At 45.9% G+C, this 23,851-nt stretch overlaps 1 protein-coding gene across 15 annotated transcripts in view; it reads left to right on the top strand.

Annotated features, from left to right (window-relative positions):
* The window catches only part of phldb1b (pleckstrin homology-like domain, family B, member 1b), a 129,892-nt gene that overhangs the window by 79,671 nt on the left and 26,370 nt on the right, over positions 1-23,851 (top strand). For all 15 annotated transcript variants that reach the window (XM_025898329.1, XM_025898325.1, XM_025898332.1 and 12 more), the window contains one exon: positions 62-1,554. In XM_025898329.1, coding sequence (XP_025754114.1) covers positions 62-1,554 — 1,493 coding nt within the window. The remainder of the gene's footprint in view (positions 1-61; positions 1,555-23,851) is intronic.

Raw genomic sequence — 23,851 nt, 5'->3', positions numbered from 1 at the left:
TCGTTGACTCTGTTTGAATACCTGTCTGATGCGCGTTTTGTTCTCTTTGCTTTCCCTCTAGACACAGAGAGCTTGGTCAATGGGAATCACCAGGCCAGTCCAGCCCAGTGTCCCCCAGCTCCTGGAGAGAAAGTCCAATCCGAGCACAGCGCTATCGTCAGCTCTATTGAGAGGGACCTCCAGGAGATCATGGATTCTCTAGTCATGGATGACCCTCAGCCTTCTTCATCGGAGGCCAAAAAGATTCCCGGGGGCCAGTCCGCAGCTCACTCTCCGCTGTCACCTATGGTCAACGGAGGGGGCCGGTATCTGTTATCACCTCCTACCAGCCCAGGGGCCATGTCTGTGGGGTCCAGCTATGAGAACACATCGCCTCCTTTTTCCCCACTGTCCTCACCCTCAGCAGCCAGCAGTGGAAGCTTCACCAGTCCATCTCCTAGTGGAGGACCCCAGGACCAGAGTTCTTCTCTGCCGCCAGTGCCTGTACGCTCCTCTAGCTACAACTTCACCGCCCAGCCTCCGCCGGTACCCCAGCCACGGACCATATTGCCTAACTTCAGCAGCAGTGGGGTGAGCCAAAAGGTTCAGGAAAGCCCCAGGTTGCCACGAAAGGTCTTAACAGAGGCTCTTCCAAGCCCCAAGCCAAGCCACAGAGGACTGGGCCAAGATGGGTCTGAGAGCCCTCGGCAGACCCCCCTTCTGTCCTCCAGTGAATCTCTTAGCAGTAGAAACGCTGTGCCAAGTAGCCCCAGGCTCACACCCAAGTTTCCAACCTGTTCATCCCCATCGCCCTCCAGCCCCAGGACCAAGACTGCGACAGTGCTCCAAGAAAGACCTGCCAGCCCCTTCAGAGAGCACGCCCCTCTGGCCGATCGCTCTCTTACTTCCAGCCCCTCCAGGCAGCTTTCCCAACCCACCAGAGCGTTCCAGCCTCCCCTGGACCCTATCGTCCACATAATCCAAGGATCACCTCTCCAGCAGCATCCACGCTCGTTGCAGCCCCCAGAAAGCCCTCGCTTGGCCCGAAGGAATGTGGAAGTGAATGGGGGCGGTGGAGCGGGCAGCAGTATGAGAGAGTTGCCACCTTTAAGCCCCTCCTTGGCTCGCAGAGGGATTCCAGTTCTCCCAGGGGCACTTCCGGGCACGGTGAACCCACTGAGGCCTCTGGACAGCCCCTCAAATCTGGGCAAGGTTGTTCCAGAGAGCCCCAGACTTCGGCGCAAGTCGGAGGAGCAGACTTGCGGCAGAGGCATCCGAGCTCGCAGTCCTTCACCTACCTCTTTGTTGACGGAGGGCAGCGTCGGGGGCGCGGGGGTACGGAAAGCGAGCTTTGGGAATTCCTTGTCGCCTGCTTACAGTCTGGGCTCGTTGCCGGGTTCCTCTCCTGTAGCCAGCCCAAGGACCCACAGAAAGATGTCTGCAGGGAGACCGCACCCCGGTATGAGGGAGAGAAAGAACAGCATCACAGAGATCAGCGACAACGAGGACGATCTGCTGGAGTACCACCGACGACAGAGAGAGGAGAGGCTCCGCGAGCAGGAGATGGAGAGGCTGGTGAGTCAGGACTGTACCTCAGCGGGAATGTGCCATAGTTACTCAGCGGTCTTTAAAAAACAGCTTATGGATGTGCTGAGTCAGCTGATTAGTGTTTGTATATGAGTTTCCAGATGAGTTGCGTTGCTGATAATCCTGACGGATCCTTTTTAAGTTTTTCATCTTGTATTCCTCTTTTTTTTTTTTTAATTCAGTAGCTTTAATTCATGGAGAAGACTTTTAAAGTCCCAAACTGTGATGACAGACTCACTGTATTAATGAACTCGTTAGTTCATCAGCTGATGATGTAAGTGCTGTTTGGGGTGTAACACTGAGACTGCGTTTAAACCTGTACAGGGTGAACAAACCAACTCAGTTGTTTCATATGAATTTCCTGAACAGTCTAATTTGCTTGGTACTTGCAGACATGGAGATGAGTGAGCAGTAATAACTGTTAGAGTAGGGGTGGGCGGTATAAATGGTATACGGTAGAAACGATATAAATTTGGCCAACGGTAGAGATTTTGACTATATCGCTCTACCGCGATAGCGCATGTTGATGGTGTCATCAAGCTGTGCGTTTTTTGGTTCAAAGCATCGCATCATCTGCAAATTATGCCAGGCGACAGTAATAGCAAAGAGACAAAACACGCTTTGGAATATGTGGAAAGGCAAAAACTGCGCTTCCTCCACTTCTGTACCATTGATGCATTAATGCTGAATTCTCTGGCAGCTCCTCTATTCCCATGTTGTTGCAGTATATATTAATGACTAACTTCATATTGTGGATGGATTATCTCAGTTGTTCTCCTGACTGAAGTTTGGTCCGTTTACAGCATCCTGCCATGCGATTGCATTTGTCTCTAACCATCGGGAACCCTCACGTTAACTTTTATCCAGTGGAAAAAAGTTAGCGTTCATCCTCCAGCTTCACTGTTTATGCTATGCTAACATAGCTGTGTCACTAGCGATCACGTAGCACATCATTATATAGCAGCTAGCCCAACTTCAGTAACCCTACAAACATCACTGCTGTTTAGTTTTCTGTCTTCATTTATGTTGGAAGTGATAGCAGAGCTGTACGTTTGAATTGTTTCAGAAATCTCTCAGTCAGAACATGCTATATCATGTTTAGCTGGAAGCTAACGCGCTAACTTCCTGCTAACTTCTAACTTCGTTTTAATCAATTCTGTTTTCATGGATGCCTGGATGTTAAATTTGATTGTTACACCTGATAAAGCAGAAACGCTGATCATTTTGTTAAAGTTTAAAGAGTTTAGACAGTTTTTAACTCTCAGTGATGCTGCAGTGTTCGTTTGACTTTGGGACCTGAAGCAGACGGAGTTTAGGACCCAGATTACTCCGCGAGGCTCCTGACTACAGAAGCTGTGATGCTCCGACAATCCATCAAGCGGTGCGGCTTCGTAGCTTACCAAAGTCATACTAAAACATTTTTGAGCGCTGTGTACCACATAAAATCGGTCAGAGGTCAGTAAGCACAACCAGAATTCATACTTAAGGTGCATTGGATTATAATTTTGAAAAAATTAATTTTTTGAAAAAAATTAAAGGATTTAAAGTTTGCCTTATAATGCAGAACATACTGTATACTGTACAGAAGAAAATAATAAATCGTGATATATATCGTTACCGCACATGCTTCAAATTATACCGCGATATGGATTTTTGGCCATATCGCCCAGCCCTATGTTAGAGGTTCAGTGACGGCACCGCAGCCTGTGTCTCTGCTGGCCTTCATCTGCAGTAGGTGCCCTTGAACAAGGCACCGAGTCCCCAGAGCTTTTCCAGTGTCCCTGTAGCTTTGCATTTTTAATAAATGGTCTAAGGAGAGTGAGCTGAATAATTGCAAATGTGATTCATTCCTTCATTTGTACAAGCACAAATATTCAGCTTGATTCATTTAACAGAAAGTAGTCTTTGTGAAGTGGATGAGATGAAATCTGTGAAATAGTCCCGCTGGGCTTAAGAAGACTGTGTCAGGCATTTTTCATTACTTTAACTAATTATTCATTCCAGAGAACCATCTAGAGATTTATTAATGATTAGTGTAAAACTTGTGATTACAGAGTTGAGCACAGATCTGATTCCCAGTGAGAGAGAAACTGGCTGAAGCTCTTTCTTTTTCATGATGATGATTTATCAGCAGAGGAAGCGCTGGAAATACTCTCGGCTATCTCTAATGTGTGTGTCCTGCAGGAGGAACACAGTGCACCGATTGCACTATCTGCGTGTTTGCTTGCAAAAGGAGGCATAGCGAGGCCAGTGAGGCACCTCGGTGAACTGTTTGCAGACTGCTGCTGACATGCGGTCTCTCTCGGGGGGCTCACGTGGGCCCGTAGCAACCGCATTGTTTGTTGTTTCCTAAACTGAGCAGAGGGGGGCCGAGGGAGCGCCGGAGACATCTTGAACTTGGAACTCCAGAGACAAAATCGTCCTTAAAAAGCCTTTGTGTGTTTGTGCCTGCATGAGAAGGCGTTTGTCTGCCTCTCTTGTAATTACAGAGGGGTATTTTTTATAAGCTAAAGACAGAGTGACATCAACCGTGTAGGATGGCCTGAGACCTGAGATGCCCTCTCTGTGTGCCAGGTTGAGCAGGGCGATATGACCAAAAATATTTATCACGATATACATTTGAAAATTTGCGATAACGATATAACTGATGATATAATTGACACTAGACAAAATACTTTACAACTCCACAACTTTATTAGTGCAAAAAAAATCAATGTATTTTCACTTAAACAAGCAGCTGTTTTTTATGTGCATTAAAATTATATAAAAATGTAACAGTGCAAATTCCTCACTGACAGTTTAACCAAAAGGCATTTCCAGTGGAAACTGGCCGACATATCCTCAGCATAACCATGTATAATATCCACAAAACTTAAAAAGAGGTTATACACACACAATACGGTAATATTATGTTGAAGCACAGTACGTATCACTCCGCGAGGCTCCTGCCTACGGTAGCCGTAATGCTCCGACAATCCATCAAGCGGTGCGGCTTCGTAGCTTAGCAAAGTCGCACTAAAACATTTGACAGATTTTCGAGCGCCGTGTACATAAAATCGTTTTGAGGTCAGTAAACACAACCAGAGTTCATACATAAGGCACACGGGATTATAAGGGACACTGTCGATTTTCAGAAAAATCAAAGGATTGATTTTAAGTGCGCCGTATTTTCCAAACAAGACTGTAATAATGACGGCCCGCTAGCATTCGCTACCAAAAATAGTGCTTTGTTGTGTATCTGACGGACGAAAGCCAAACCAGTTCCACACCACTGAGGTTGCAGCATTTTTACAAACCAGTTCTGCTTCATCTGTTTCATTCAACGATCCCCTTTAGCTCTTCTCATTCTGCGTCGCCGCCATGTGCGTATGTAAACAAAGGCACTGCGCATGCGCGTTTTACCCACATTCTATCACAATATTTCATTTTCTTATCATTGCCTAACATTACACCGGTATTACCGTGAACGGTATGATATGGCCCAGCCCTAGTGCCAGGTCATATCCTGGTACCTCCCACTGAGACATGGCGGCAGCATCAGATCTGCACACTGAGACTGCGTTTAAACCTCTACAGGCGCAGAGGTCCTGCAGAATGCACCAAGGCAGCATGCTTTTATATTATGGAAAGAAGTCGAGGCTAGGTTCTGGTTAGGCACACACATAATGTAATTTGGGCTTACGTCAACATGTCTTCCTTCTCCCTATGATGATCAAGTGTTTGTTTGGGGTGAAACCGCATTTTAAAAATATAAAAATTGTTTCCAGTCCAGTAAAATAATTTCTGGCGAGCTGAATCAAAGTGTATATCCATGAAAGGCTCCGTACGTGTGATGGTGAAGCTCGGCTGCTGCTGTTAGGCTGCTCATTGATCTTTGAGTGGTCAGGTAGGGTTCACTGTGTGATATAAGAGTACAGTTTTTTAAAAACACGTAAGTCTAAAGTTTAGTTTCAATATGAAAACCTGATTGAAATGACTAAAAGTCCAACCCTTCAACATTAACTCCATGTTTGTCCTGAGCAGCAGTGGGTATAAGTCATGACCTGTATGAATAAACATGGCAGGCCAACCAACACTTTGCAAGGAGCTACAAACGGACTATAGTGTAAGGCAGGGTTCCCCAATCCCAGTCCACGAGGGCCGGTGTCCCTGCAGGTTTTAGATCTCACCTTGGGTCAACACACCTGAATCACATGATTAGTTCATTACCAGGCCTCTGGAGAACTTCAAGACATGTTGAGAAGGTAATTTATCCATTTAAATCAGCTGTGATGGATAAAGGACACATCTAAGACCTGCAGGGACACCGGCCCTCGTGGACTGGGATTGGGGGACCCCTGGTGTAAGGACTCTGAGTGGATTTAACCACAGTAGCATGTAAATGGTGCTGCTGTGCCTGTGGTGACCATATCAGAGAGATCTGCTCTCACGGATGTCACACACAGCCAAGACTAGAGTCTGTTTCGAGTGGTCTATAACCTGGGCTTTTACTCACAGTGAGTATTGATACGCTCATGGATCTCACATTTCAGCCATCTTTGATATGATCATGTGGCAGAAAATTTGAAAATGCACACAGCACCTTTGGAAAACTGGATCAGTTATCCGAACACGAACACGAACATAAATGCATGTAAACAAATGTAAATAATCAACCCGATCATAGAAATGCTGTCAAACATGTCTCATATATACTAAAAGAGAAGAGAGCCATACTGTCTATGAGGACGGAAGCCCCACCCACCTCCCGTTTGTGAGTGCCGACCAATCAGGAGAAAGCTAGCTTACAGGGAGAGGGAAGACGAGCTAACAGCTGCAGATGTATAAAGAATATGCTACAATGTAAATGATGCAAACTTGCTCTGGTGTTTATTAAAGTTTATTAAAACACAGGAGGAAAATGAGACTGCAGTTATCACTACACAAGACCAGGATAAAACCACTGACCAGGGAACATTAGAGACTCGTCACCTCCCTGAGACATAAAAGCTCTGTGCAAGTGATAAATACAATCAAATGCACATTGTTCACGTCTCTGTTACCAACCTGCTGACCTTCACACACCACGATCAGACACTCCTTCTGTTTTCAACAACCTTTACCTTGTGCAACTTCCAGATATACAGACAATATTGACATTAGATATGGGCTCACAGCTCGCAGCGTATCAGAGCGAGCACATAACTGAGTCATGTAAATAAGGCCTTCAGGAGGCTAACAGGCTCTCTGAGAGGCTAAATTCCTCAGCAGCTTGTTATGTTGTTGCATTTGTTGAGCGCAGTAACTCGCAGCTCTGTGAGGAGGCAGGGCGTGGAGCTGCAGGGCCTGTAATTAGTCACAGTCGACTCACTGTCATGACAGATTCTTCTTGCCCGTGAGCGTGTGTGTTTCAAAGCCTTTCACACACAGCCTGCTACTCATTCACACAACTGATTACCAAAAAGCAAAGTTATGTGAACAGTGAGCCTCCACAGCAGTTTGTTCAGGAGAAAGCAGCCTTATTGTGAAACCAACAGGAGTACACAGCTCAGAGGCTGCTGGGAGACTGCAGCTGCGCACGTGCACAGATTCATAGTGTGGCTTACATGCAGGAGACTTTCACACTTATGTGGCTCCATATGCAGTGTTGTTCTAAGTTATTTTAATGTGGCGTTGAACCAGGAAGAAATCATCTCTGGAGAACTGTCAGATATTTGGAAAGGACTCGACATCGACGACCTGAATCCACTAACAATAGGAAAACTAGTGCAGACCATCAAACATGTTTATGTTTTTAATAATAAGGACTAAAATATTGAATTTCAGTGGAGGTCTTTCATCTCGGACTTTTAGCTTTCACCCAGATCTCTCAAACCTTTGGTCACCGTAGTTGTACACAAGTAATAGACAGGTTCCAGGTAGTTGCTGGTTTTTCTGTTGAATGTAATGAAGACCATGAGACGTAGGGCTGGGCGATATGGCCAAAAATCCATATCGCGGTATAATTTGAAGCATGTGCGGTCACGATATAATCACGATATATTATTTTCTTATGTACAGTATACAGTATGTTCCATATTATAAGGCGCACTTAAAATCCTTTAATTTTCTCAAAAATCAACAGTGTTCATTATAATCCAATGCACCTTAAGTATGAATTCTGGTTGTGCTTACTGACCTCTGACCGATTTTATGTGGTACACAGCGCTCAAAAATGTTTTAGTATGACTTTGGTAAGCTACGAAGCCGCACCGCTTGATGGATTGTGGGAGCATCACAGCTTCTGTAGTCAGGAGCCTCGCGGAGTAATCTGGGTCCTAAACTCCGTCTGCTTCAGGTCCCAAAGTCAAACGAACACTGCAGCATCACTGAGAGTTAAAAACTGTCTAAACTCTTTAAACTTTAACAAAATGATCAGCGTTTCTGCTTTATCAGGTGTAACAATCAAATTTAACATCCAGGCATCCATGAAAACAGAATTGATTAAAACGAAGTTAGAAGTTAGCAGGAAGTTAGCGCGTTAGCTTCCAGCTAAACATGATATAGCATGTTCTGACTGAGAGATTTCTGAAACAATTCAAACATACAGCTCTGCTATCACTTCCAACATAAATGAAGACAGAAAACTAAACAGCAGTGATGTTTGTAGGGTTACTGAAGTTGGGCTAGCTGCTATATAATGATGTGCTACGTGATCGCTAGCGACACAGCTATGTTAGCATAACGTAAACAGTAAAGCTGGAGGATGAACGCTAACTTTTTTCCACTCGATAAAAGTTAACGTGAGGGTTCCCGATGGTTAGGGACAAATGCAATCGCATGGCAGGATGCTGTAAACGGACCAAACTTCAGTCAGGAGAACAACTGAGATAATCCATCCACAATACCAGGTTAGTCATTAATATACTGCAACAACATGGGAATAGAGCAGCTGCCAGAGAATTCAGCATTAATGCATCAATGGTACAGAAGTGGAGGAAGCGCAGTTTTTGCCTTTCCACATATTCCAAAGAGTGTTTTGTCTCTTTGCTATTACTGTCGCCTGGCATAATTTGCAGATGATGCGATGCTTTGAACCAAAAAACGCACAGCTTGATGACACCATCAACATGCGCTATCGCGGTAGAGCGGTATAGTCAAAATCTCTACCGTTGGCCAAATTTATATCGTTTCTACCGTATACCGTTTATACCGCCCACCCCTAGTTGAAGGTTAGCTTGACCAAACAACTTGTGCCTGTAAGCAGCTGTTTAAGTCGTCTTCAGCTCATAAACTATGAGAATGCAAATACTAAGTGTGGTCGTAGGTGATCTGTCCCCAGGCAGCTGTCAGCGTGAGAATAACACAGGTAGGAGTGGTGGTGAATCTGAAGTTCAGCACTCTCAGACCAGACGTCACCTTAACAGGAGGACCAGGAAGTTGATTCTGTTCATCTGGATGTTTTCAGTGGGAGAAACGTCCAGGTGACTTCTTCAGTCTCAGCTGACTGCAGGTTTCAGCCTTATAAACAGCACACCTGCACAATGACTGAAGCCCATTTGACTGCATCAAGACTTAACAGTAGTGATGCATGTGAAGTGGATTATGGCTGAATTGTGCTTCATGTGAGAAGAACAAGTCCTGACAACATCTCCATCCACCAAAAAAAAAGAAAAAAAAGACCCCGTGTGTTTATAAAAAAGCAGACAAACCAGTCAGGCACTGGTGGACCATGGTTACCCTTTTCCAGCTTTGTGCAGGTGCTGTTCAGTCTACAGTGTCTTTTTGTACCATTCAGCATCTGGTCTGGTTTGAGAACCTACAACTGTCAGAAAGTTTGTTATTAATCAACATATCAAGAACTCACAGGTTCATCAGTCTAACATTGGAGTAAGCACTTTTATTTATCTTCTTTGAAGTTGCTCATCATTTGGTCTTCTTCTTTGGTGGATCATATTTTACAATGTCTTTACGAGTGTAACGAACATGAATCTGATATTAAGGCTGTTTCAGTTTCACATCTATTCAATTCAATTTTATTTATATAGCGCCAAATCACAACAACTGTTGCCTCAAGGCCCTACTAGAAAAGTAAAACTCATAGAGAAGCAGCTGAAAGTGTGTAGAAGAGCTCAGCTGAAGGCTCTGTGCCTCTTCATGGTCCTTCAGCCATGCGCTGGAGTTGAATATGTTTTCCTCTGTGTTATAGGCAGAAAGAGCCCTTCTGCTGAGTGTCCTCGAATTTCCATGGCACTCGTGTTGGAAGGTCTCCAGAGTAAACCGTCGACTAATATTCCTGTGACACACGTTATTCAGACGTCAAGTGTAAAAAGATGATCACTTACAAATAGTGCAGGTACAGTTTTCTGTCAGCTGTGGGCAGTAATGCATACTTTGATGCCAGTGCCAAGCAAAAGGGAAACTTAAACAGCCTTTAATTCAGCTAGTTGTCCCTAGCCTTTGGAGCCTGGAGGTAAGCCCCCTCTAATGACCGAGGCCGTCTGATCCAAGCTGTCCGGCCTGGCGCTGCTGTCTCCACATGGCCGTCTGACTGACACGCTGTCTTGGCAAACACAGTTGGCATGTGAAGCGAGTGCCAGAGTGCTTCATCCGTGGCAGATTGACACTTTGTTATCAGTAAAGACGGTCCCGTCAGGCCTGTTTAGTTCGCAGACACTGTATTTTGTGCTGAGGATTGTTTATTAATGAAACGGGCTGAACCAGGCCACTGTGTGCCCGCTCTTACTTTGAATGGGTATAAAGCAGGTGCAGCTGCAAAAAGCGCTCTCTCAACCCAGAATAGCAAATGACAAAAAAGCAAGTACGACTTCGCTTTCTATTCTGAGCAGAGTTTACTTTGCACAGTGACTCACAGTATCTCTGTGTGTGATTTCCACTCAGATTAGCTCGCTTCAGATCTGTGTGGTGGGGGCTATCCTTAGCCAGAGTCCTGTGGAGAGAGAAATCTGTTGTTGAAATCCCTCCTGGTTGCTCCCGGAGGTTGATAAAGGTCAGATGCTTAATGCATCTTTAATAAAGCTTTTTTCTCAGATGTACAACTCTCTCTAGACTTGAGTTCTCTTCTCTTGACCTGCCCTTGAAATATCAGCGATGGGCCTGGAGTTGTGAGGACTTCGCCTCAGGCAGAGATTTGATTTCGTGGAGTTTAAAAGGAGGTTGAACTCTGAGAAACTGCTGTCAACAACCTGTCCCAGTCTGCCTCCTCGATGTTTTCCTTCATATTACGTCTGAGGTGTTGGGGAGGGTTTCCTGCATAGTTGGTGTCTTTGCCGTCGTCCACGAGGATTAGTGCCCCAAATATACCCGCGCTCTGCATATGTGTACCATCGTCTCCTACGACGCGACCAAATATGTCCAGCGACTGTGGGACAGTAAACCTGCCCACCTAGGCTGCCAAATATATCGTGCACCTACACCGCACGAACCCACTGACCGGCAGGGAGAAGTTTTCTTCACGCTCAAAGGGAGCGTTTCTGTAATTCACTGCACAGTAAATATTTAGACTGTAGCAGCAAGCTGCCCGTCTGCATGTTTACTGTGGCCAGGCAGATTACTGTGATTCCAGCTTCTCTGCTAGAAAATCAGACGGGGCCGGGAAACAGGAAAGGATAGATGTGCTTGAACAGATGAGACGACTCTTTATCTGGGACAGCCATAAATCTGTTCCCCCACCCATCCAAAGGAAAGCTGCAGTAATCCAGTCTGGAGACGGCACCAACGACGCTGCTGCAAACAAGAGGCAGATTAGATTAGAAGGCACCGTGTCACACTAACACAGCATTGTGTTCACGGTGCTGTTTGACTATCAGAGGACACGCAGCAGGGGACACAGTTTGAAAAAGAAGTTTGAAATGCTTGGCTGCAGTCTGCTGTTTGCTGGCCTGTCCACTAGAGGGCACCATCCTACTGTTCAGACTGGAGCCTTTGCTGGTGATGCTGACCGGCAGCTTCCACAGGTCTCACTCGCTTGCTTTTTAAACCCTTTGAAATGCAAATTTGCTCAGAAGTGCTGAAAAGTCAGAATGTCTGTAATGAAATGCATGAAGACAGAGAGCTGTGAAGAAAACATGAGCATATATTATCCAAATGTAACATTTTTGATGGGTGGGGCTCTGCTGATGTTGCTGGTTCAGCTGCACCAGTGTCCGGAGAAACTGCCTGCAGGACGTTAAACGAGTCATACTCAACTTTTATTATCGTAATAAAAATGTATAAACCTGAGATCTGATGATGCAACTGGAATTATAAATGGAGAAGAAGATGAGGGATGTTTACATGGGGCAGCTAATTACATTTGACTTTCAGTTATGAGTTTGGATGACAAACTCAAAAGTCACATCAACCATCACTGGTGTCTGTGGTGATGATGCAAACAGCACAGGTAAACACCTGAGGACACTAAGAAGAGCGTGCAGGCAGGGTGGAGATGAGTGTCGAGGGTTGTTTGTGACCGGAAAATGTTTACAAGATGACCTGCTGTGACGTACAAGGTCAGACAGGTAAACTGGTTTCAGCAGGCTGGGAAGTTTGAGCCGTTTAGTGGCTGCACCCGGCATGGGCAGAAGGAAACGAGGAGGAGCACAGAGAAGCTTCATGGACGTAGTGAAGGTTGGTGGAGGCAGGCGATGTGCTGAGGTGAGCCCTGAAAGGCCCAGCTGAAAGGAGCTAATCCTAATCTGTAAAAGTCCAAACCTCACTTCCTCTTCAGCCTGCAGCTGACCTAAAAACCTAAAAGTCACCACTAGGGACCAAAATAATGATTCAGTTTGAGCTGTAACAGCCTCAATTGGACAAGTCTGCAGCTGAAGTCATGCAGACCGCAGCATTGGGTGTTATGTAATATATAAGCTAAACCTGGATTTATATATTTTTAGGGGCACAATCTGGTTAGTGAAAAATGATCAACACACTTAAAATATTGAGTTTATGTCATTACAGAATAAGTCAGTCCTCACACACAGAAGCAGGCAGTGAGTACAGGCTGCACTCACTTTTAGTAAAATACCCCAAACAACACTAGACTCGTGTTTCTATCATACATGCATGAATCAGCTCATCACTGCAGCATGATGCTCCAACACATCCATTCAGTATATTAAAGGATGTAACACAAGGATTGCTTATTGCTTTGGTGAAAATGACTTCTTTTCTTGCTGAATGTGGAACTTCAGGGGCCATGAGGGCGAGCGTGGTCTTCCTCCTGGAGCAGACTCCTGGAAGCTCCTGATATCATGAAGTGAAATTGTTTGGAGGTTTTTAATGTGCCTCTGCTGAGCGTTTAAAGCAGCACAAAGCACTTCAAAGGTGCTGCTTTCATTATTAAACAGCCAAAAGAGAAATAATTAGCAGAAGTTGGACTCGAAGCCAGTGCGCAGAACAGTCGAAGCACTTCAAAGCTCGCGCGGTCGCTGATATCTACAGCTAGGAGTGTATCTAACAGCTGAAGACCATCAGTCATGGGAGTGAACATGGCCTATTTCAGGATAAAGTTCTATTTCATATGCAGAATTAGCCCCTTTGCTTTTCTTAGAACCACCCAGCAGGGCTCCTCCCACTCCAGGAAGTCCTTGCATGTTATGATCTCTAACTCCACCACCACCTCTCATAAGACCTGAGAGGCCGGGGGTTCTGAAGTGGAGGGTAGGCTCCGCTCTTCGTCAGTCCCAAAGTAGCTCGACCAGGAGGCTCGCAGAGAGCAGCTATGGACCGCTATCACATGCTGAGCGGCAGCAGGACTTTCCCTCTGCTGGGAGCTCAGAGCAGGGAGCAGGCCATGGTGTACCTGCTGGCTCTGGCTAGAGAGAAGCCGGTCTTTCTCAACAGCATGGCAGCTCTCATGAAGGTAACTGCTGCTGATGTTTACGCTCGAGGTGGAGGCATAATAGTAGCACTGTTTAGAGGCCCGTTGGCTGCATGTGATGTTGTGTGGTTACAGCTCGGTGCTCTCAGGACCTCAGACTATTTGTGTGGAGTTTGGGAAATGTGATTTTAATTCCCATTATCACGTCCCATAAACCTGGACTGTGTGGAAATGTGGGGTCTGTGCTGAAGCACAGGGCAGGCAGAGCCCTGCAGTGTGCCGCAGGTGCTCTCAGTGCACACGACTGTGGTATGGAATACATGTTAGTGCTGGGACAAGTCAGCACTAAGCTACATTTCAGACACCGTCTGTGTATTAGTCTCAGTGCTGTTACCAACACTATAATCTCTTACAAAGTAAACAGGAAGTTTCTAACAGATGTTTGGTTAACAACAAACAAGTGAGCTGTTCCATATTTATAGGACAGAGTGATAAAGTGCTGAGGGAGCTGAGCTTGGTGCAGGTCGATGCTGTGCGTCTGGCTCCGCCCATGTGGACCCCACAGATGGATGATGCCGCAGACTGGTTAACAAGACAGTTTCATCTATCTGAACATGTGTGAGCGACCTCGCACCATCACTCAACTCTAAATGCATGCAGTAAAGCAGAGAAAGGGTTTCACTGTGCTCGAAACCTGGAGCTGAAATCAGTGTTGCAGTTTGTCTCTGTAGCAGCTCGTAACCTTGGTTAGCAGTCTGCATCCACGTGTGCTAGTTGGTGATAAATGACGAGATGCTGGAATGAGACTCTTGTCAGGCTCATGCCAAGCCTCATTATTATTATTAGAACCAAAACATGTATCTCTGTGCTATCATACACAAACTACAGCAGCATCTCCAGCTGGCTGCTCGTGTGTCAGTCAGAGCAGCCTGGCCCTTACTCTGAATCCTACCTGAGAGGACCCACAGGTGTCTCACTGTTGTTAAGAACAAATTTAAAAAGAGAAATACCTAAACATGCTTATATATGCAACAGGCCTACAATGAGCTATCAGGACCAGCAGAGCTCTGTGCTGCTGTGTGCATCCTCCACAGTGCAGCTGTTTACTTTGGCTCCTGCAGTAACTAAATCTCCTCCAGCCACACTGTTTGACTGCTGCACCCAGTAGCTTCTCGGGCGGATATTGATATTTAATCACATAATTTCTTATGCGTAGCAAATTGTTTAAGTTGACAGAGCTGATGTAATGGGCTGCACGTGTTGCAGACTCGGTGTTATCTCTATCCTGTAACAATCAAGCCATAAGCCTGCTTTATGGTCTCCCAGCAGTGTTTAGAGAATGTAAAAATATGACTCCCATCTCGCCTTTAATCGCTGGATCTCGCCTTTGATGTTCTCCTCTCTATGCTGCAAGTGTTTGACGTGATAACTGGAACCTGGTCCTCACTTTAAGAAGTGCCCTCGGGCCTTGGACGCCACTCAAAGAGGAGGCGTCGGCGGTTTAAATGCTAGCCACCCCCTCTATGAGCAGCAGCCCTGTAGTTTGATTGGATGATGGGTGCCAGCGACTCCACACTGAGGACCACCAGCTTTATTAAACAGCTCTTCCTGTTTGTGCGTTCAGCCAGGACAGAGAAACGAGCATAAACAGAAATTGTAAGGATCGTCTGTTTGTTCCTCCTCTGGGAGCTGAAAGCCACGAGGCTGTGATCATCAGTGGGTTTGTTCTGTAGACCGTTAAGGAGAAGGCGAGTGTGACTCTCCCTCTCCCACCCCGCCTGCAGATATATGTAGAGAATAAGGCTTTGTTGAACTTTCCCAGTTTACCCTGCAGAGCCTGTGCATGTGAGGCTTGTGTTTACGCCTGTGACGTAGGTTGAGCGTGGCCGTACGCTTTAAAAGTAACCGCTCTGATCAAAGGTACTCAGGCAGGGAAAGGCCCTCTGGGGGCTCGGGGGAGGAGGAGGGGGAGGAACATTAAAGGCTATGAGGATTAAACAGGAGACGGTGACTCTCCTGGGAGTGAGGGAGACATGAGGAAGCCATGCCGACTGCTGGGAGGATGAGAATGGCACGGAGTTACAGTGAGGCGTCCATGGCTCTGTGCAGCACATGTGGGAACAGGGTTGTTACTACTCAAAGCAACACCGTTACAGTAGTTCAATTACTGAGGGAGGAGCTGGTGCCAAATGGTAAACTAACACAGAGCTCTCACACAAACATGCTTCAGTGGTCTGAAGCTAACAGGGAGTAAATGCGTGGTACCTCGCCAGAAGACATGAACTGTTTCCTGTTTGTTTCCTCCTCCTGTCACTGTTGCCTCAGATTACAGGACATCAGGCCACCCACAGCACAGCTTCAGTGTTTCTGCCAGTGGGTTATAACCCAGCTGACTGCTATGTTTGTTTCAGATCATCAAGCATGTTTTTACCCGAGTAAATGATTCTTCACCAACATGCCTCGTTCATTCGTTCATACAAGCTCTTTCTTCTGAGCTTAAGTGCTCTCTGCTGTCTTGCCCAAGGATATTTGGCACATAGACCGGGATCAAACCACCAACCTCCCAATCAGTTGATGACCTCCTCTACCTCTTGAGCTCAGCCACGCCCACATGCAGTTTTTAAATGGTGATTTCATTTATATGGGGGAAAAAGGTTACCCACACCTACCTGGCCTGTGTGGAGACGTAAAGTCACACAGTGGGTTTAATACTTTGGTTTCTAAATGGAACAAATGAAATATGAGTGTTATTAGTGTTTGTGTCAGATTTGGAAACTGTTTGTTCAAAACTAGGCCAGCTGTTTCCTCCTGGTGCACCAAGTACCTGCTGACTTCAACTTTACTGTAGTACTACACAGTGACCACAGGGACGTGTGAGGTTTTAATATTCTTGTTTAAGAAATGTAGAGCAATAGTTGATCTGCAGTAATCCTGTAGACAACACATTCCCTGAAAAACATGCTTGAAACAGCCGCATTACAAGGATAAACCAGCAGCACCGGCCTCAGAACGCTATAATCCAGCTAATCCAGCCAGTCGGTGAGACTGAGAGGAATGTATGACCTGGTGTCCGGGGGTGGGTGCAGGCTGGAGATGTCTGGGGACTCGGGCATTCTTCACAGCCCCCGTGGTTGGAGTCTGGATGACTGTGACCCAGCACCAACACTCCATGAAAAATCTCATGTGTGGGATTTAGACTGCATGCACACCGATCTGATACTGCAGCTCTAAGGAGATTATCAAAGCTGCAGTTTATGAATCAAAGTTGTGAATTTGCTGTAAAATGTGTAGAAAAGCAGTGAGACTCACATCTGTCATCATGAAAGGAAAGTTTGTCTCCTCCTGCAGATGTTGGCTGATTTTACTCCAGTATGTGACCAGTGCAAGGACTGGGCTGTGTCTGTGATGGTCACAATGTTGGTGGTTTCAGACTTGTGACTTTGTTTTGTGTGTCCTGGTGACACAGCAGCGCACACAGGCAGGTTTAAGCATTCACTAAAATAGAAACGCTTAGATGTATAAAAACCTGTTTGGCTCGGCTTCATGGACACTCTGCATTTCCTACAATCCTTTACCTGAGTCACAGGATAAAGGCCGACACGTGTACTTCACTGAGGTTCCCTGTGAGCCTCCACACTGAGCCAGCATACACAGGACAGACGCTGTGAAACACAAATGTCTGAGAACACGTGAACCTGAGAGACGAACAGTCTGCTGTAAGTGTAGTCAGGTGTGCAACAGCAGAACTGTGACGCCTACAGGTGAGGACCTGAGATAACACAGACTGATTTAGGAAAATCATCACAAACCTGACATGTAATATCAGGAGCTTACAAGGAATTAGATGGTGACTCTCAAACACAGCAATTGTAAATCTCAACAATGTAAGCAACACGATACACACACACACACACACGTGTGGATATATACATGTACACATGCATACACAAACATACACAAAGATACACAAAGCTGTATAAACCAACCATAAATAACCAATCTAAATCTTATATACATAAAATACAGGATGACACAAATGAAGTGAAATGAGTACCACAGAATGTACCTTTAGTTACTCCTCGGCCTCCTTTAGCAGTAATGATGACATAAAGTGCAGCTGCAGTCTGGCAGTGGGAGCAGTGTGACAGGTCAACTGTTTAGAAGGGAGATGGCGAGGGGAAAGAAACTGTTCCTGTGTCGGGTGGTCCTGGTCTGCAGGCTTCTGTACCGTCTGCCAGAGAGCAGCAGGTCAAAAAGTCTGTGTCCAGGGTGTGAGGGGTCTGTGATGATATTTCCTTCCCCTTTCCTGGTTCTTGAGAGGTACAGATCCTGGATGGAGGGCAGGGGGGCGTCGATGATCTTTTCTGCTGCCCGTACAGTCCGCTGCAGTCTGCTCCTGTCCTGTTTAGTGGCTGCACCATACCAGACTGTGATGGAGGAGCACAGGACAGACTCAATGACTGCAGTGTAGAACTGGATCAGCAGCTCCTGTGGAAGACTGTACTTCCCCAGTTGTCTCAGGAAGTACATCCTCTGCTGGGTCTTTCTGAGGATGGAGGAGATGTTGGTCTCCCACTTCAGGTCCTGGGAGATGGTGGTACCCAGGAACTTGAAGATCTCCACAGTCGACACAGGGCTGTCTGATATGGTGAGGGGGGGCAGAGTTGAGGGATGTCTCCTGAAGTCCACTGTCATCTCTACATTTTTAAGTGTTCAGCTCCAGATTGTGCTGACTGCACCAGAGTACCAGCCGCTCAACTTCCTGCCGGTATGCAGACTCGTCACCATCCTGAATGAGGCCAATGACGGTGGTGTCATCTGCAAACTTTAGGAGCTTAACAGCCGAGTTCTTGGAGGTGCAGTCATTAGTGTAGAGGGAGAACAGTAGTGGTGAGAGGACACATCCTTGAGGGGCACCAATACTGAGGGACCGAGTTTCAGAGGTGATCTCCCCCAGCCTCACTTGCTGCTTCCTGTCTGTCAGGAAGCTGGTGACACACTGAGCTGGGAGTGAAGCGGAGGGCAGCAGAGCGTGTAAAGTTCTTGTTAGTCCAGTTTAAAAGCAGTAATTCGTCGACTTTGTTTGGAAGAGATCAGAGATTCACGAGGTGAATGGAGGGGAGTGTGGAATCCTCGCCGACGTAGTTTCACCAGTGCACCAGCACGAGTCCCCCGTCTGCGTCTCCTCCAGGAGCCACAGAGAGCCCCAGCGCCTCCAACTAAAATCTCTGAAAAACTTTCCTGGTTTATGAAAAATGGATGAGCCTATTTTGAGACGACTGGCTGATGTTTAGCAGTTGATCTCTGGAGAAAGTGATGTGGTCTGACCAAAAGCGCAGAAAATAAACAAAAACAACGTGTTTAGCAGTACTCTGTACTACACCTAGCCTTTGTAGCTAGGCTAATACTGTTCCCTTTCTGTAGCGAGTGGGTTTTATTTCCTCTAAGTGTCATTGATGGATGTGTGTTTATAATGGTCTCCATGAACGTTGCTGTGGAGGTCTGCCATCATCTCCAGCTCTGTCAGCGTGGAGGGGAACGCGTGTTGTAGGACTGGGCGATATATCGAGTTTTTAAATATATCGATATATTTTTATATAAGATGTGACCATATCGTTTATATCGATATAGTCTATGTTACGTTATAATTACACTCGTGGAGCTGCAAGTTTGCGTCTTTCGTCCACTTTTGTCTCTACGCTGCGTTACTCGACCTCGCCTCTCCTTCACTGAACACAACTCCCCCTCCCCCATCGCTTCATCTGCAGGCAATGACAAGATGGACACGGCAGCTATCAAAGAGGAGCTGGTCGGTAAAAACAAAACATTTGGAGATTACTATTTTAGTGCTGCAGCGTTACTGTCATTAAAATGACGTTAACGCCATAACTGCATTAACGGGGCAAATCTCCGTTAACGAGTTACCGCGGATCGCCCCGTGCGTGGGGCTGCACGGCGTCAACGTGTTAGCGTTGCGGTTAGCTCCTTAACATGTTGACGCCGTGCAGCTAGCACTACTAGTATTTTCACCATTTACAACAGCGCCATGAAGTGCAAAATGAAGAGTGTGTGAAACTGCGTGCTGTATCCCAGACCGCGAAGTCTCCCAGCCTCCTGCCCCGAAACAAACCACCTTACAAAACTCAAATACCGTATTTTTCGGACTATAACCATACACTAAAATCCTTTCATTTTCTCAAAAATTGACAGTGCGCCTTATGTATGAGTTCTGGTTGTGCTTACTGACCGCGAACCGATTTTATGTGGCACACGGCGCTCAGCAATCTGTCAAAAATGCTATAGTACGACTTTGGTAAGCTACGAAGCAGCACCGCTTGATGGATTGTTGGAGCATTACGGCTACCGTAGTCAGGAGCCTCGCGGAGTAATAGGGCTTTTGGAGTTGACGTCACGCCGCAGTGCATTGTGGGATCGCGGCGCCATGTCAGAAGGCAACAAATTTAAAACAAACAGACTGTGTTGGAAGCGTTACTGCCAAAACCATGCTTAAAATCAGCGCAAAAGACAAAGGGCTGTATCGCCACCGATTGCGCCCAGACGCCAAGAGACGGTACTTGGAAAAAAATAGCGTGCATCGGTAATGTGGACCCGTATGAAAAAAGGCAGTGGAGTGGAAACCCAGACAGCATACCGCCATTGTCCTACCCCGATATCTTCGCGTACCTTGTCTGTGGAGTCAGCGCATAGGGGAAATCATTTTTGTAATTATAAATCCCTGGAGGCGCACAAACGGTTGGGTACAAGATTTGGCCGTTTTTAAGCCTCCACGTTGTGAGTACGTTGACCATATGACCAAGATACCGCCAGAGGTTGCACATAACATTGACTTCTCCTCAGCAGCTGCCCCAAAATTTGCTCTAGATGAACGATTGATGCCAGCTGTGCGTTGCCATGTAAACAGTTTGCATTTCATGTGTATGTACTTGCTAAGTACATGTGAACAGATCTTGAATAAAAACAAAACAAAACATACTTTTCTTTTCTGTTTTATTGAAACCACTTTACAGAAAGTACAGTTATTTACAATGAACTGTACATGCAACACAGCAGTTTTATGAATATTCAACAAGAGCAAGTTTCATTTGGCGCTGGTTTGACAACCACACTGGGGCACATATTCACCAAAACACAGCAAACCTTAACAATCTTATCAAGCAGTGTTGTCTTCACCCTCACATGATATGAGTAAACGGATTGGCATTGTAGTGTGTAGCATTTTGAACTTGTTAGGCAATCTACCTATTACTCGCTCAACATGAATTCTCAGATGGGCAATTGCTCTCGTTTGGGGATGGCAGGGAACTCGATATCCGCTCGTCTGAGCCTGACGTCTTCGTTTAGTAATATCGGATACATGAGATCCCTCCCGTTGCCTCCAGGAGGGGAAACGATGAAAAGAGAGCCCATTTTCCAGCTTCTTGCCTTCCCTGTCGTGTGATCTACCGTTGCAACCGACAACACAGCATATACGAACCATAGCTGACGCTTCCGTGTGTTTTGCTTGGCCTACTGTCATGGCGGGAGGGGGCGTGGCCCCCTCCCGTGACATCATGTCCAAATACATGGGCTGCATGAGAACCCAGCCAACGTAGACCGCGAAGGCCGAGTCCCCAGGAGGATGCAGCCCATGAATTTGGACACGACTAACGTAATATTACCGTATTGTGTGCGTATAAGGAGCACAAATGGCACCTGTAAGAGACACGGTTACGAAGCGGATTTCAAACTCAAGGCTGTCAGTCACGCAGTAGAACTTGGGAACAGCGCAGCTGCGAAATCGGTCTTTTAGTTTACATTTTGACTGCACAATTGTGAGCTCTTTGTTATGCACAACAGCAACAACATTCTTTTATTTTATTTATGGATCATTATTAATAAATGCTGATAATTTATTTCTGAGTAATTTTTTCTTGTACATCTGCGCTGTATGTTAATAAAAGTGTCTGTGTGACATCTGGGACACAGTGTGACTAAGAACTCTTTTTGTTCTTACTTTATGGCTTTAAAGAAATATCGAGATATATATCTTATATCGCCATCCAGCTAAAAAATATCGAGATATGAATTTTGGGCCATATCGCCCAGCCCTAGCGTGTTGTTACGGCGTGTCGGAGACTCTTACAGTCTGTGTTTCAGCCATGCTGTTGGCACTTGGTGTTTGTCTGATTTTGCTTATGTGTCCATCATGAGAGCAAGTAAACCCAGATTTTCTTCTTCTTTTCCCAACATTAGATTTTTAAAACCAGTTTCAGATTAATAGTAGGAGAAGTTCTTTTATTGGCGCATTCATTAAACTTGGGACATCTTTCGTAGTCATCTGCCAGGTCCAAATTAAAAGCTCTACATGTTGTAAATGTGCTGCTGTTACTGTCTCTAATATTGGCTCTAATTAACACACTGACCTGAGGTCTAACACACCTCCGTCCTTCTCAGCCAGCTCAGAGACGCCTCAGAGCTGCTAAAGACGTCTGCAGACAGACTTGGACACAAGTGGGGGATTTCTGTGAAACAAACCCAGAAAATGGGATTCACAGAAATCTGTCCACAGCTGATTGAGAGCATCTCTTAGGCCCAGTTTGAAGTTGATTGATGTGGAAAACTGTGTGATGCTGCTCCTCATTCAGGTTGGCTCGCAGTCAGATCAGACGATTTCTTGACTAAATCGAGACAGCTTATGACCCCGAACTGTCTAACCTTTGTGTAGACTCAAGCAGATGTTGAGTGGGAGGACTGGTGTAGGTTTAGACTTGCAAGGACATGTTTGAAGTTTTCTGGTGAATGTGCAACACTGCTCCACAGCCCAGAGGGGTCTCGTCCTCCCACTCGCTCAGTTACAAGCTAAGCTGGTCCCAGATTCCAGGTTAACACTAACGGGGGGGCTGTAGCTCCTAATCATGCAGATGCTCATACTGCAGTATGAGGGGGAAAGATGCACCAAAGCTCATTAATGTGGCTGAAAACAGCTCGGCTTGCCAAGTGTTCCAGATCGGGTCTGAATGAGATCACAAGAACACAAAGTGTGTCACTGAGTTGGTTTTTGATAAAAGATTGGTTGGAGTTGTGAGCATTTAGCTGCTTTAGCTAAAGGCATCTGTGAAACAGTGGTTGGTGTTTTGTTGCCGCCTGCCGCCCTCGGAGACAGCACGTCTGCAGCAGAGGGCAGTAGATATTTGGGTGGGTGACCTGACCCCACACAGTGACAGCTGACTGCAGGCGATCACACAGAGAGGCTGCCGTGTTGTTTCAAGCAGTGCTAGCTGTTTAATGTAAGGCCGGGGAGCTCAAAAAAAAGTGGACTGGATTATGTATTGTGTTCATTTTAATATGTCACCACCCAGCCTGTGTTCACATCAAAGATTTGTGCAGCGGATGCAGCCACAGTGATGCCACCCACTGTGGACTTTCTGTTGCGACCTTTAGCATTACGGTTGTTCATTTCTAATTTAGACACGGCCGTCTTTGAATGACAGGGTGGAGTGCTAACTTGTTAGCTAAGGTGGATCCATGTTTGTGCAGCACGTGGACTCATGGAAGACATGAAGTACTATAAAAAGACTTGACAGTTACCACCACAGCGAGGCCTGCTCGGGTTATTTTAAAAACATCCTAAAATCCATAAAACACAAGTGAGACTGTTAATGAGTGTAAGGCTACAACACTAACTGGCACCAGTTTGTTCCAGGTTATGTACTGATAGGTGAACCAGTCAGACCACAGGGCCGGTCCGGTGAGTTAGTCGGGCGACTCGCAGACGATGACAATAGTTTTGTAGAATTTTCCGAGTTATAGGACAAATTTCTTAACAGCTACCAACTGAAGAATAGTTTGTCTCTGCTTCACGTCTGCGAGTTAATGATTCAATCTAAATGTATTTATATAGGATCAAATCACAACAGCAGTCAGCTCAAGGTGCTTTATGTTGTACCACAGAGATTCTACAGTAACAGGATCTGCAGAGAAAACCCAACAATCATATGACCCCCTATGAGCAAGCACTTTGGTGACAGTGGGAAGGAAAAACTCCCTTTTAACAGGAAGAAACCTCCGGCAGAACCAGGCTCAGGGAGGGGCGGGGCCATCTGCTGTGATTGGTTTGGGTGAGAGAAGAAAGACAGGATAAAGACATGCTGTGGAAGAGAGACAGAGATTGGTTAATAATAATAAAGTAATAACACGGAACTGTGTGTAAACAGTGTAAAAGAAGCAGTGCATCATGGGAGGCCCCAACAGCTTAGGCCTGTTGTAAAGAGGTCGAGAAGGTCAAAGTCAGCAGTAGTTCATCTCAGTTGATTATAAAGACAATCAGCTGATTATTTAGTTATAAGAATAATATCAGTTGCACCTTTACAGTCAGGAACCGAGCAGCTGTTCAGAGTCTGGCTGCCGTGTGCATAAACACATCAGTGTGTCTGTCGTCACAGCTAAGCTGTTACATTTTAGCTGTTTGAGTCTGTTACCAGTCTGTTCTGTTTTCAGTCACTCCTG

Source organism: Oreochromis niloticus, linkage group LG14 (assembly GCF_001858045.2).
Source record: "Oreochromis niloticus isolate F11D_XX linkage group LG14, O_niloticus_UMD_NMBU, whole genome shotgun sequence".
NCBI classification, from domain to species: domain Eukaryota; kingdom Metazoa; phylum Chordata; class Actinopteri; order Cichliformes; family Cichlidae; genus Oreochromis; species Oreochromis niloticus.
The sequence above is the reverse complement of the archived record's forward strand: the minus strand, read 5'-3'. Positions and strand labels throughout refer to the sequence as shown.